Raw genomic sequence first — 15,671 nt, forward strand, 5'->3', positions numbered from 1 at the left:
GATTATACAATAAGTAATAACTAAATTTACAATAGAGACTCAGGGTTAATTCAGTAGCTATATACTATGTGCAACGTATTATGCTGGAAGAGGAATGTTTAACAGAGGACTGACTCATAAAAACAAACTTTTTCAAGAATTTCATGCTCTGAGAAGAAATATCAAGACAGAAAGAGGAATTCTTTTATAATAGTCATCTCTTCCCAAAATTCCTCAACAGAACTTATCACCAAAGTATTTCCCCATGGTGTTAAATCTAACACTGATCAATTAGAATCAAAAGAATATAAAATCATTTCACCACAGGTTATATTTTATTACACAATTTCAGAGGAAAATCTGCACACAGTAACTGTTGTAGCACTGTATTATCTCATTAAACAAGTATTTTTCCATTTGAAAAACTATTTCTTAATAAATGCTACATTTGGCATTACAAAAGAGAAAATATAAATTTTCAAGGAGCAAAGGCAATCAAACTCTTTCTCTAGCTATAACTGATAACAAAAGAAAATATAAAAATATATAAAAATAACTTTTTGTAGCTATTAAAACACCAAATAAATACAATCCATAACTACTGAAATACTACCTAGTAGCTTCTGAAAAAACAACTAAAATTTAATATCAGAGTCTTGGATTTACAATATTGTATTTTTTCACTGATTTCTTCATGCGCTTAATTTTCTTCCTTAAGACCTGATGATCCTGTTTGGAGACATACCGAAAATATCTACAGCCTAAAAAATAAAACAAAATAAAATAGTTTTAATACTTACCAAATTTTGTATTTCTACATTCTGAAAATTTTGCTTCAACACTAGCATACTAATGATTATGAAAATAGATTTGTATTATACCAATATATCATAAGCATATTCTTTTTTTTTATTTTTTATTTTATTTTATTTTTTTTAATTTTTTGACAGGCAGAGTGGACAGTGAGAGAGAGAGTCAGAGAGAAAGGTCTTCCTTTGCCGTTGGTTCACCCTCCAATGGCCGCTGCGGTAGGCGTGCTGCGGCCGGTGCACCGCGCTGTTCCGATGGCAGGAGCCAGGTGCTTATCCTGGTCTCCCATGGGGTGCAGGGCCCAAGGACTTGGGCCATCCTCCACTGCACTCCCTGGCCACAGCAGAGAGCTGGCCTGGAAGAGGGGCAACCAGGACAGGATCGGTGCCCCGACCGGGACTAGAACCCGGTGTGCCGGTGCCGCAAGGCGGAGGATTAGCCTACTGAGCCACAGCGCCAGCCCATAAGCATATTCTAAGAGGTACCAACTATTAAAATATATTACTATGAACATTTTAAGATGTTTCTGATCCTCTGGAATTAAAGCATATATTTTAGCTTGTTCCCAACTATCTCAACTCCTGGTTATAGTAATATGCATGTTATACATATTATACATATTAAATATGCCTTCTTCAAAAGCAAGCTATTGTAACCTCCCTCCAAACGTCAGCTTGTAAATCAGCCAGAGGGGCAACTATAACAAAAAAAGTTCTCCTTTGTAAATCTTGGTGTGCAGGATTGGAATAAACATATCCTGGGTGGGAAGACATCAAACATTTTCTGCTCCTTCCAGCCATCTTAGCAAGCAGCTGCATGGTGATCCTGAAGCTGACAAAGGGCCTAGTACTCATTAGAAGCGCTACCTGCTCTTCATGGTCTTACAATACAGAGGACCATTTGTCAAATACTTCTGAGAAATAAAATCATTTCTATAAGAAAAATGTAAACTTGACATTAAATAACCATAAACTACATCTGAAAATTCATTTTCATGACATTCTCAATTTATTTCTGGGAAACTGCTTATAATACCGTACCTTTAAGAACCATGTTATTGACCTGGCAAACAGTATACCAGCATTTCTAACATCTTATTAGCTGGGAAGCAGAGATGTCTGCAGTATTCCTAGAATACTTTCTCTTTCTGAACATGACACTACTTTTAGGAAAACAAAATACTTTTGTTTCTGCTTTTACCTATACAAAAATCTGGAAGGAGCTTCACTACCATCCTAACAAAAAAGAAAAGCCAATAAACTACAAAATTTTAATTTGTCTTAAGTCTACTAGAGAACTAAAGTCACAGGACAATCAAGAAGCCAGAATTCAAGGAGCAAAGGTCCCTCCAAGGAGAATCGGGCTTGGCTTGCCTTTAACAGAGTTGGGGAAGAAAGGCAGGCACAAAGCAAAGGCAGACTACAACTATCATCTGAATTTGCTGAATGACAGTAACCAGAGCAAGCAGAGAACTCAGCTCAACTCCTAAGCTGTGTGACCCACCCCTGCAGGAACACCCTGACAGAAAAGATGTGTCTACTTTCAGGCATGAAGATGCCTGACAGTCATGAGACACTTTAGATTTATTAGGCACTTTGATGCAACCTTCACTTAATGGCTACAACAATTCTGTGAGCAAATGAGGATAGGTGTTCTGATGCCCACTTCAGAGAGAAGTTTCCCAAACGGTCTCTGACCTAAGTTACGCAGCAAGTGAACTAAGTCTTTGGACATTGTATAGGCACTAAAACCTGCAGTTACCTGTACTAGACAATTCTATACTCACAAAGCAGCAGAAATTAACAGTCCAAATCACACTTCTGTTCCTTACCATCAGTGTATCTAAGAGCAATTTTTAAGTTACTGACCAGTTTAATAATGCCTTTCTTCCATAAAGCAACATTTTTCCTAATCCTAGTAACTAACTGAAACAGTCACTGAGAACACTAATTCCAAAATAATACAAACCATACCCAAAAGCAAGCTAAAGAATTTCTCTCAGATAATATTTGAGAAATATATAAAAATATCTTTTTTGTAGCTATTAAAACACCAAATAAATACAATCAATAACTATTTATTGAAATACACCCCTATGGCAGATGGCTTTCTAGTGGCCACTGTCTGGTTTACTTTCCTCATTTCTGAACAGATTTTGCAGTAGCTTCATTTTAGTACTTGGCTATCTTCATATTTCAGTGGCACAAAGCAGGTTTATCAGCCAAAATGTTCCATAAAGAAAAGATCAATTTCTTTTGAGAGGTATTCTTTCTCTGAAGGGGAGAAAATATTTCCTCCTTACAGGAACAGGTAAGTAAACACCATATAGTCCTACCGTATAACAATGAAGTCAATAAGCAACATTTTTGTGTTTTCAATAAAGTAGGCAATCTCAGTAAGCTTTCTATACAGCAGGCCAAATGGTCTCTCTGTGAAAATAGGATGCATCGAGCATCTTACTGCCCCTAACAGCACTCAAGGCAGATCATGGAGACAACCACCATCAACGACGTGAAACGTCTATTCCTGTCCCACAGAGGCTCCTTACAAGCACACTGCCTGTCCCAATTCAGGACTCATTCTTCCGATCTATAATAGTTACTTCCTAAACATCTAGTATCTATCCTTAGGCAGCTACTAGGCAAACTCTAAGATGAATGGTGGTCATACTACATGATTTCAAAATCAGCCAAAGCACTGTCTAGATAAAAAGAACACAAAAATGTGTACCTTTTCCTAACAGTATTCCAGCTACAAAAGCTTTCTCACAGGCCAAAGCTGTATCTTCTTTCCAATCACTCTTTGCCCAAAAGAAGCTGAAGTGAAAGCCTGGCCACCAGTTTTTCCTGGAATTCCACTCTTCTTGAACCCATGCAAGATGATTCCTGAAAAAGATGTCAAAAGGCAAAGTCAGTCATGGCCATGGGAACAGATCTATACTGTCAGAGTTTACATCTACCTGGAGTCTGGGCAAAGATGACAAGGGGATATTTTCTTCTTTTTTTTTTTTGACAGGCAGAGTGGATAGTGAGAGAGAGAGAGACAGAGAGAAAGGTCTTCCTTTTTGCCGTTGGTTCACCCTCCAATGGCCGCTGTGGCCAGCGCATCTCACTGATCCGAAGCCAGGAGCCAGGTGCTTCTCCTGGTCTCCCATGCGGGTGCAGGGCCCAAGGACTTGGGCCATCCTCCACTGCCTTCCCGGGCCATAGCAGAGAGCTGGCCTGGAAGAGGGGCAACCAGGATAGAATCTGGCGCCCCAATCGGGAGTAGAACCCGGTGTGTCAGTGCCGCAAGGCGGAGGATTAGCCTGTTAAGCCACAGCGCAGGCCAATACTGTCAGAGTTTACATTTACCTGGAGTCTGAGCAAAGATGACAAGGGGATATTTTCAAACTAACTTCTGAGCTTGGTCATGGCATAGCACAGGATGGGCAGTAGCATGAAAGCAAATCCTTCTTTGTTCTCTGTGATCCCCACATCTCATCTTCAATTATAGCAGAGTGGTTAACAGCATAGAATCCTGGATTCAAATCTCAGACCTTCCAGTTATGACCAATGTGACCCTGGGCTGGTTGCTGAAACTGTTCTATGGACCTCAATTTCCTTAAGGGTAATACAATTAATGGTACCTATCTCCCAGCACTGTTACTAGGATTAAATTGGCACAGTAGTTTAATAAACTATCTGCAGCAGGTGCCATGGCTCAAAAGGCTAATCCTCCGCCTTGCGGCGCCAGCACACCGGATTCTAGTCCCAGTCGGGGCGCCAGATTCTGTCCCAGTTGCCGCTCTTCCAGGCCAGCTCTCTGCTGTGGCCAGGGAGTGCAGTGGAGGATGGCCCAAGTGCTTGGGCCCTGCACCCACATGAGAGACCAGGAAAAGCACATGGCTCCTGGCTTCGGATCAGCGCGGTGCGCCGGCCGCGGCAGCCATTGGAGGGTGAACCAACGGCAAAGGAAGACCTTTCTCTGTCTCTTTCTCTCACTGTCCACTCTGCCTGTCAAAAAAATTTAAAAAATAAAATAAAATAAAATAAACTACTATCTGCATAATGTCTACTACATAGTAAATATCCCCAAAATGTTAGCTATCATTACTACTTAAAAGCAACTTTAGGAGAGGGCACTGGGCACAGCAGTTAAGGGGATGCTTGCATCCCAATATCAGAGTGCCTGGGTTCAAGCCCCACTTCCACACCCACAGTAAGCTTCTGCTAATGGGCACCCTAGGAAGCAGTGGGTAATAGATCAAAGTAGGTAGGTTCCTGCCACCTACATAGGAGACTGGGATTGGGTTCTGGACTCCTGGTTTCAGCCCGAGCCAGCCCCAGGTGTTGCAGGCATTTGGGGAGTGAACCAGTAGATGGGAGATCTGTGTTTGTCTCTTTCTTGCTGCCATTCAAATAAATAATTTCTTAAGAAGCTACTTTAAAATCTTATTTAAGGGGCCAGCAGAGTGGTGCACTAGGTTAATCCTCCGCCTGTGGTGCTGGCATCTCATGTGGGTGCTTGTTCTAGTCCCAGTTGCTTCTCTTCCGGTCCAGCTCTCTGCTGTGGCCTGGGAAAGCAGTGGAGGATGGCCCAAGTGCTTGGGCCCCTGCACCCGCGTGGGAGATCAGGAGGAAGCGCCTGGCTCCTAGCTTCGGATCAGTGCAGCTCCCGCCGTTGCGGCCATTTTGGGGAGTGAACCAATGGAAGGACGACCTTTCTCTTTGTCTCTCTCTCTCTCTCACTGTCTGTAACTCTGCCTGTCAAATAAATAAATTTTAAAAATACTTAAAAAAATAAAATCTTATTTAAAACTGTATACTACCAAGAATTGTTATCCAAATTAAGATGCCATTATTATACAAATATACGAATAAATAGGTTTAGTAGTTGAATCCAGGCAATACTGTTCACCAATAATTTAACTAAAGGGGCTAATGTTGTGGTGAAATGGGTTAAGCTACTGCTTGCAACACTGGCATTCCATACCGGAGTGCCAGTTTGAGTACCGGTTATTCTGTTTCTGATCTAGCTTTTTGCTAATGTGTCCAGGAAGGCAATACAGGGTATTCCAGTGCTTAGGCTCCTGCTACCTATATGGGAGACCTGGATGGAGTTCATGACTCCTGGGTTAGGCCATCTGGGGAGTGAACCAGCAGATGAAAGATCAACATCTCTCTCACTCTCACTCTGCCTTTCAAATAAATAAATAGATCTTTTTTAAAAATAACTTAATTGAATATATACTTATTTAGCACCTATGTTCTCCTCAGGGTAGAATCTTTAGAGGTTCAAAATTAACAGCACCTTTCTTGGCCTTCAAGGATCTTATAGTCCAACAGGGGTTTATACAGTGCTTTCAACATGGAAAGAGGTCTATAGTAAGTTTGTCAACAAATCACACTGCCATGGTCTAAGTGCTTGTTCCCCAAAATTTGTATGCTAAAACTTAATCATCAGTGTGATATTGGGGTGTGCTGGGCAGTGATTATGTCATGGATTAGTGACCCTTATAAAAGCAGCCCCAGAGAGCTGCTTTACTCCCTTCCCTTCCCTTCTACCATGTGAGGGCATGGCAAGAAAGACCCTCTGTGAGCTAGGATGCTGGCCCTCATGAGACACCAAATCTGCTGGCACACTGATCTTGCATGTGCCAGCCTCTGAAACTATATGAATAAATTTCTGCTGTTTATAAGCCACCAAATTTATGCTATTTTGTTATAATAGCCCAAATAGACTAAGAAACACCAAAAACACTTTATAATCAACATTGTTCTATCTCCAAGGTCAAGTCAGTTGTGAAACCTTAAGTAATAAGTTTCCACTGATACTAAATTTCCTAAGCAGTTACACCGGATATAATAAATAAATGCAGTCATGCTCCGCTTAATGAAGGAGATATGGTCTGACTGAGAAATGTGTATTTAGGTGACTGCACATAGAATGCATTTATACAAACTAACATGGCTATGACATCACCAGGTGATAAAATCTTACAGGACCATCATCATCTATGTGGTCTATTATTGATCAAAACACCACTGTGTGGTGCATGATAAACTTAATGATATTATGATCAGAGTTTTACATACCCATACCACTATGGACTTAATATATATTTGTGAAAAGAATGACTCAAGATGATCTTTTGAGGCTCTAAAATGCCACTGAAAAGTAGCTTAGAGGAAAGCTGCTTTCCATGTGATCTGAGATGCTGGTGGCACATCTGAATATCACGGCACAATCAAATCTTACAGTTTACAGAGTCTTCACCAAGAGTCTGCATGTAACACACATTTATCCCTAGAAGTACAGTACTAAGATACAGTACTTACTTTGTGAACACAAAAATCCTGATAGAACTTATCTGCTATGCCTATTTAGATTTCCTTGCTTCTGATGTTCTCAGAAAAAAACAGCTGAAGACACAGTAAAAGAAATCCAAAATAACAGGCAAACCACTTTACTTAAATATTGACAGATATTAGGAAATATTGTTTATGATGACCCAGTAATAAATAGCATGTATCTCATACTTACTGAATTAAAATCTGTTTCAGATATTTTGCCAAATATTTCCAAGCAGTTACATTCTTAGTGCACCCAGCAAAATCTAAGACTCCAAACAATACTTCCAACCCCAGTTTATGGTGTTCTTCTTTTTCTGCAATGGTCATAACAGTTCAAGTTTACATAATATATTGAAGAAGTACACAAAGCTAAAAATATATACACAAGTTGATAAGACATTAGTGAATCACAAGCCTTCTGGTTTGGTTAAATTCACAATTTATTATGCTCATATTCTTGTGATGAATATAAAGGTTTTAGTAATACAGTCTGTGTAATAAGGGATTTGAGTCTGATCTCTATATAGGCTATAGTCCTCTATTTATACCAAGAGCATCTGCCCTACTTGGGCATTTTTTATATGTTCTCTACTCTCAACAGAAGGATTTATGCAGTCTTGGTACCAACTGGATATAGTGAGCTGATACCCTTCTAAGAAATAAGTACATTTCTATACTTAGCTGAAGTATATTAGAGATTTAAATGAGATGAATTATATAAATAGAAGTCATTTCTCTTTTGCTAACTATTGCTATAGCAAAGTTAAGCAAATTTTTTTCTGTAAAGAGCCAGATGATAAAGATTTTTAAGTTCTGCAAGCCCTACAGTCTCTATCACAACTACACAGTTCTGCCACTGTGGTGCAAAAGCAGCCTTAGACAATACATAAATGAATGGACTCCAATATAACTTTATTCATAAAAACAGGCAAAGGGTAGAACAATCCCTGGGCCACAGAGTACTGAACCCTATACTATAGTTGAACAGAGAATTATAAAACAAAAATTAGTGGCTGATGTTGTGGCATAGCAACCCGTATGGGTGCCAGTTCAAAACCCAACTGCTCCACTTCCAATCCAACTCCCTGCTAATGTGCCTGAGAAAGTAGCAGAAGATGGCCCAAGTACTTGGGCCCCCACAACTACAGGGAGAACTGGAAAAGCTCTGGGCTCCTGGCTTCAGCCTGGCATGGCCCCAGCCACTGCAGCCATCTACAGCAGATGGAAGACCTCTCTCATTCTCTCTCTATATATAACTCTGCTTTTCAAATAAATAAAAAAGGTAAATCTTTAAAAGTAATCCAATGGTAGTTTTTTCACTTTATGTTGCTATATGGGCAAAATGTTGAAATCTTTACCTAATATATACTAAACTGATCTTCTGTATACAAAGAGAATTGAAAATGAATCTTTACATGAATGGAAGGGGAAAGGGAGCGGGAAAGGGGAGGGTTGCGGGCGGGAGGGAAGTTATGGGAGGGGGGAAGCCATTGTAACCCATAAGCTATACTTTGGAAATTTATATTCATTAAATAAAAGTTTAATAAAAAAAAATAACTTAAAAAAAATTACTTACCTGATTTTTTAAGTAACGTATGGAATTCTAACATCAGTTTATGAGATGGTACAATCTGATACAAAATCTGGAAGAAAGAATAGTCTTGTAGTTTTTATACTCTGTAAAGGCAAATTCTCAAATGTCAGCCTACTTTCTTAATTGCCTAATAAACTCTCAGTAAAGGAATCAAGGATTTAAAAGATACTTTGTTTTATCTACTTTCAATTTGGGTATACAAAGATCATCTAATGCTAATTTTTAAAAAAAATCTCTGCTAACAAGATAGAGGAATTGAGGGAAATGGATAGGGGTGGTGTTTTTTGCTCCTTATACACATCTATATTGCTTAACACACTAAAAACTTAAAATAACATCTTTTCAGAAGCTAGGATTGAGGAATAAATAGAAAAACAATACCAAAAAATGTTTATTTGTCAATCAGAAGAAATCAAAGAATACTTATACAAAACAAAAAAAAACTAAACAGGCAAGATGGCAGTTTTAGAGATTGTGTTCTGAAACACAGTACACTAAGGTAATCAGTAAATATTTTGATAATTTTTTTACACAACAGGAAAAAACTAAGACATTTTTCTTTTTAAGAATAGAAAGGACTGTTTTTGTAAATACATAAAGTGAAATTTAATGTAAAATTGTAGTACTCATTTCAACATGTGTAGTATTTTTTTAAAATTTATTTATTTTGAAAGAGTTACACAGAGAGGCAAAGACAGAGAGAGAGGTCTTCCATCCACTGGTTTACTCCCCAGATGGCCCCAACAGCTGGAGCTGCACTGATCCAAAGCCAGGAGCCAGGGGCTTCTTCCGGGTCTCCCACATGGGTGCAGGGGCCCAAGGACTTGGGCCATCTTCTACTGCTATCCCAGGCCACAGCAGAGAGCTGGATCGGAAGAGGAGTAGCCGGGACTACAACTGGCGCCCACATGGGATGCCGGCGCTTCAGGCCAGGGCTTTAACCCGCTGTGCCACAGCGCCGGCCCCAACATACTGAGTATTAGAAATAAATTCATGGGGCGATGGCATGGCCAGCATCCCACATTGGCGCCAGGTTCTAGTCCCAGTTGCTCCTCTTCCAGTCCAGCTCTCTGCTGTGGCCCGGGAGGGCAGTGGAGGATGGCCCAAGTGCTTGGGCCCCTGTACCTGCATGGGAGACCAGGAGGAAGCACCTGGTTCCTGGCTTCGGATCAGCGCAGCACTGGCTACAACAGCCATTTGGGGGGTGAACCAATGGAAGGAAGACCTTTCTCTCTGTCTCTGTCTATAAATCTACCTGTCGAATACATTAAAAAAAAAAAAAATTCATTCTGGGCTGTGCTCAATGGGTTAAGTCACTACCTGTAACACCAGCACCCCACATGAGTGCCAGTTCCATTCCCAACTGTTCCACTTCCAATCTAGCTCCCCATTAATGTACCTGGGAAAGCAGCACCACCTACATGGGAGACCCAGATGGAGTGCCAGGCTCCATGTTCATGGCTTTGGCCTGGCCTAGCCCCAGTCATTGCAGTCATTTGGGAAATGAACCAGTGGGCAGAAGATTCTGTCTCTTTTTTATTTGGCCTTTCAAATAACAACAACAGAAAGAGGAAGAAGAGGGAGGAGGAGGAGGAAGAAAGAAGAAAGGGAAGAGGAAGGATGATGATGAAAATGAAGGAAAGGAGGGAGGGAAAGGGGGAAAGAAAGCAAAAGCAGGGAAAAAAAGAAAGATGGAAATCTTTTTTTTTTTTTTTTTTGACAGGCAGAGTGGATAGTGAAAGAGACAGACAGAGAGAAAGGTCTTCCTTTGCTGTTGGTTCACCCTCCAATGGACGCCATGTCCGGCGCACCGCGCTGATCCGAAGCCAGGAGCCATGTGCTTTTCCTGGTCTCCCATGGGGTGCAGGGCCCAAGCACTTGGGCCATCCTCCACTGCCTTCCCGGGCCACCGCAGAGAGCTGGCCTGGTAGAGGGGCAACTGGGACAGAATCTGGCGCCCCAACCGGGACTAGAACCCGGTGTGCTGGCGCCACAAGGCGGAGGATTAGCTTATTGAGCCGCGGCGCCAGCTCAGAAATCTTTTTTTAAAGAGATGAATTCATTCTGCTTGCTGGGGTATTTGGCCATACACTAAAATAATTTGTTAATTTCTCTTAAAAGCTTTTCAAAAATATCAATCAAGATCAATAATAAAGATTTCACCAACATCAGAAAATATTATGAAAACTTGATTCCTACCAAACTCACATTTTCCCATGATGGATGGAATTCTACAAATGGTTCAATTCACTTAGTTTTTTTTAAGATTTTATTTATTTATTTGAGAGGTCGAGTTACAGTGAGAGGAAGAGGCAGAGAGAAAGGTCTTTCTTCCGTTGGTTCATTCCCCAAATGGCCACAAGGGCCAGAGCTGTGCCGATCCAAAGCCAGGAACCAGGAGTTTCTTCTGGGTTTCCCACGTGGGTGCAGGGGCCCAAGCACTTGGGCCATCTTCTACTGCTTTCCCAGGCCATAGCAGAGAGCTGGATTAGAAGAGGAGCAGCTGGGACTAGAACCCGCACCCATATGGGATGCTGGCGCCACACACAGAGGATTAGTCTACTGCACCACGGCGCCAGCCCCTACTCAGGTTTTTCAAACTGAATTTAACATAGGTACTAGAAGTGTATATAGGCCAGCCCCGTGGCTTAACAGGCTAATCCTCCGCCTTGCGGCACCGGCACACCGGGTTCTAGTCCCGATTGGGGCGCCAGATTCTATCCCGGTTGCCCCTCTTCCAGGCCAGCTCTCTGCGGTGGCCCGGGAAGGCAGTGGAGGATGGCCCAAGTCCTTGGGCCCTGCACCTGCTTGGGAGACCAGGAGAAGCACCTGGCTCCTGGCTTCGGATCAGCGCGATGCGCCGGCCGCAGCGGCCATTGGAGGGTGAACCAATGGCAAAAAGGAAGACCTTTCTCTCTGTCTCTCTCTCTCTCACTATCCACTCTGCCTGTAAAAAAAAAAAAAGAAGTGTATATAAATCATGAGTGTGAGAGTCAATAAATAATTAAAAACTGACTACTAGCTAAAAAACACCAAAAATTCAATACCTAAAAATTGTGCAATCCAATTCAAAGGAGGGCAAAGGACTTGCACAAATACACACACACAGACACAATATGTACAATATAAGAAGTTATTAAGGAAATGCAATTGAGATACCACTTCATATCCACCAGGATCGCTACTGTCAAAAAAGAAAGAAAAAAAAAGAGTAACAGTGGTAAGGATGTGGAAAAACTGGAATTCTCATGCACTGCTGGTGGGAATATAAATTATCACAGCTGCTATGGAAAACAAAGAATTAACATATCATCCAGGGGCCAGTGCTGTGGCGTAGTGGTAAAGCTGCCACCTGCAGTGCCAGCATCCCATGTGGGCACAGGTTTGAGTCCTGGCTGCTCCTCTTCCGATACAGCTCTTTGCTATGGCCTGGGAAAGCACTGGAGGATAGTCCAAGTCCTTGGGCCCCTGCACTCATGTGGGAGACCCAGAAGACGCTCCTGGCTCCTGGCTTCGGATCAGCCCAGCTCCAGCCATTGCAGCCATCTGGAGTGTGAGGCAGAGGATGGAAGACCTCCCTCCTTCCCTCCCTCCCTTTCTCTCTTTCAATTAAATAATCTTAAAAAACAAAACAAAACAAAACCAATCATCTAGTGATTCCACTCTTAGGTTTATACCCAAAAAGCTGTAAGCACAGACTCAAATACTGGTCCCTCAATTTCATAGTGTTATTTACAATAAGCAAACAGTGGACACGACCCAAATGTCTATCAACATGAGTGAATAAGTGAAATGTGGTATATACATATAATGGAATATTGTGCCTTTAAAAGGATGGAAACTGACACATGCTATGACATAGATGAACCCTGAAAAACATTATGTATGCTTTATGAAATTAGAAAAATACAAAAGAACAAATATTATATGATCCCACTTATCTGGGCTACCCAGAACAGGTAAATTCTTAGACACAGCAATTAAAGTGTTGATTTCCAGAGACAAAGGGGTGGGGGCAATGAGGAGTTATTGTCTACAGATAGAGAGTGGCTATTTGGGATAATGAAAAAGCTCTGGTAACAGTGCTATGTACATAATGCTAAACTGTAAATTTTAAGGGCTGGCACTGTGGCACAGTGGGTTGGGCTGCCATCTGAGATGCCAATATCCCATATAGGCACTGGTTCGAGTCCTGGCTGCTCCACTTCCAATCCAGGTCCTTGCTTGTGCACCAGGGAAAGCAACTGAGGATGGCCCAAATCCTTGGGCCCCTGAACCCACATGGGAGACCCAAAGGAAGCTCCTGGCTTCAGCCTGTCCCAGACCCAATCACTGCAGCTGTTTGGGAAATGAACCAGTGGATGGAGGATCTCTCTGTAACTCTGACTTTCAAATAAATAAATCTTTTAAAAAAATTATTTTTATGTTACATATAAATATGTTAGGTATACATTCATCAACATATATATACCAAAAACTAAAAAAACAATTCAGAGAGAAATTAAACACCTAAATGAATAGACAGACATGCCATGTTCAGTTTGGAAACTTCTATTATTAAGACGTCAAGTCTCGCTGGCGCCGCGGCTCACTAGGCTAATCCTCCGCCTTGCGGCGCCGGCACACCGGGTTCTAGTCCCAGTCGGGGCGCTGGATTCTATCCCAGTTGCCCCTCTTCCAGGCCAGCTCTCTGCTGTGGCCCAGGAGTGCAATGGAGGATGGCCCAAGTCCTTGGGCCCTGCACCCCATGGGAGACCAGGAGAAGCACCTGGCTCCTGCCATCGGATCAGCGCGGTGCGCCGGCCGCAGCGCACCGGCCACGGTGGCCATTGGAGGGTGAACCAATGGTAAAGGAAGACCTTTCTCTCTCTCTCTCTCACTGTCCACTCTGTCAATAAATAAATAAATAAATAAATAAGATGTCAAGTCTCCCAACACAAATGTCCAGACACAAAATCCCAGCAAGAATTTTTATAGCAACAGACTAATATTAAGGCAAAGGACCTAGCCAAAAACAATTTTCAAAACAAAAAATATCATGAATTTCACTATATGATTTTAAGACTCATTAGAAACCTACAGTAATCATGGTATTGGTATAAAGACAGAAATATATATCACTAGAACACAGCAGAACCCATAAATTGATTTTCAATAGTTATTACCAAGAGGGAAAATTACCAAGGGGAAAGAATAGTTGTTTTTGGTAAACAGTGCCAGAAGGACCATCTGGAAAAAAAAAATAAACTTTGACACTTAGACCTCATACAACAAAAAATTACCTAAATATCAAAAACACAGTAGTTACTCTAAGATTCCATTTATATGACATTCTTAAGGATGTAAAACTAATTTCTAACTACAAAAAGCACACAAGTGACTGCCTGGGGACTGGAATGTGTGCGTGGATTGGCTGCATAAAGAAATAAGGGACTTTTGGGGGATTATAAAAATGTTCTAGGCCGGCGCCGCGGCTCACTAGCCTAATCCTCCGCCTTGTGGCGCCGGCACACCAGGTTCTAGTCCCGGTCGGGGCGCTGGATTCTGTCCCCGTTGCCCCTCTACCAGGCCAGCTCTCTGCTGTGGCCCGGGAAGGCAGTGGAGGATGGCCCAGGTGCTTGGGCCCTGCACCCCATGGGAGACCAGGAGAAGCACCTGGCTCCTGCCATCAGATCAGCGCACCGGCCACGGCGGCCATTGGAGGGTGAACCAGCGGCAAAAAAGGAAGACCTTTCTCTCTTTCTCAGTGTCCACTCTGCCTGTCAAAAAAAAAAAAAAAAAAAAAAAGTTCTAAACCTTAATTATCATGGTTAAGTGTTTGCATATATTTCCTAAAATACATCCAGGTGCACTTACTATATATAAATTAAACTTCAATAAAGTTGACCTTCAAAGTATATCAATACAATAAAAGAGAGAAAGAAAAGAAAAACATATCGATAGTTTTTAAACCAGAGTGGCAAAGAGTTTTTTTTTTTTTTTTTGACAGGCAGAGTGGACAGTGAGAGAGAGAGAGAGAAAGGTCTTCCTTTGCCGTTGGTTCACCCTCCAATGGCCACCGCGGCTGGCGCACTGCAGCCGGCGCACTGCGTTGATCCGAAGGCAGGAGCCAGGTGTTTCTCCTGGTCTCCAAGGGGGTGCAGGGCCCAAGCACTTGGGCCATCCTCCACTGCACTCCCTGGCCATAGCAGAGAGCTGGCCTGGAAGAGGGGCAACCGGGACAGAATCCGGTGCGCCGACCGGGACGGGACTAGAACTTGGTGTGCCGGCGCCGCTAGGCAGAGGATTAGCCTATTGAGCCATGGCGCCAGCAGCAAAGAGTTTCTTAAATACTGAATTTCTCTCTCCACTCTCTTGGGTGATGGGAGCAGGAATGTCTACCTACAGCCAGCAGATGGAGGACCTTTCTCTGTTTACTTCAGTGCACCACACATGAAGTGTAATCTTTTATGGGCACTATGACAACTGGAAAGCAATGAACTATAGTATGGCTTGCTTATTTATTTATTTATTTATTTGAAAGGCAGAGTCACAGAGAGGCAGAGAGACAGCGAGAGAGAGAGATAGGTCTTCCATCCATTGGTTCACTCACCAGGTTGCCGCAACGGCCGGAGCTGCACCAATCCAAGGCAAGGAGCCAGGAGTTTGTTCAGGATCTCCCACATGGGTGGCAGGAGCCCAAACACTTGGGCCATCTTCTACTGCTATCCCAGGCCACAGCACAGAGCTGGATCAGAAGAGGAGCAGCCAGGACTCGAACCAGCATACCTATGGGATGCCAGCACTGCAGGCAGCAGTTTTACCCACTACACCACAGCACCAGCCCCTACATAAGTTTTAACACAGATCCCCAACTCTGTTCAAACACTAAGATAAAAATTATGTACTTTAATGGAGCCAGCACTGTGGTATAGTAGGTAAAGCAACCATCTGAAATGATGGTATTTCATCAT

The 15,671-nt window shown here is 42.3% G+C and overlaps 1 protein-coding gene across 2 annotated transcripts in view; it reads right to left on the minus strand.

Moving 5' to 3' along the window:
• Positions 1 to 285: 285 nt before the first annotated feature.
• The window catches only part of TAF1A (TATA-box binding protein associated factor, RNA polymerase I subunit A), a 36,407-nt gene continuing 21,021 nt past the window's right edge, over positions 286 to 15,671 (minus strand). For both annotated transcript variants that reach the window (XM_062211335.1, XM_062211334.1), the window contains exons 8-11: positions 8,701 to 8,767; positions 7,315 to 7,438; positions 3,520 to 3,674; positions 286 to 740 (exon numbers count right to left, since the gene is read on the minus strand). In XM_062211335.1, the coding sequence (XP_062067319.1) occupies positions 628 to 740; positions 3,520 to 3,674; positions 7,315 to 7,438; positions 8,701 to 8,767 (459 nt within the window). In that variant the 3' untranslated portion in view covers positions 286 to 627. The remainder of the gene's footprint in view (positions 741 to 3,519; positions 3,675 to 7,314; positions 7,439 to 8,700; positions 8,768 to 15,671) is intronic.

This window comes from Lepus europaeus, chromosome 14 (genome assembly GCF_033115175.1).
Source record: "Lepus europaeus isolate LE1 chromosome 14, mLepTim1.pri, whole genome shotgun sequence".
Classification (NCBI taxonomy): Eukaryota; Metazoa; Chordata; class Mammalia; order Lagomorpha; family Leporidae; genus Lepus; species Lepus europaeus.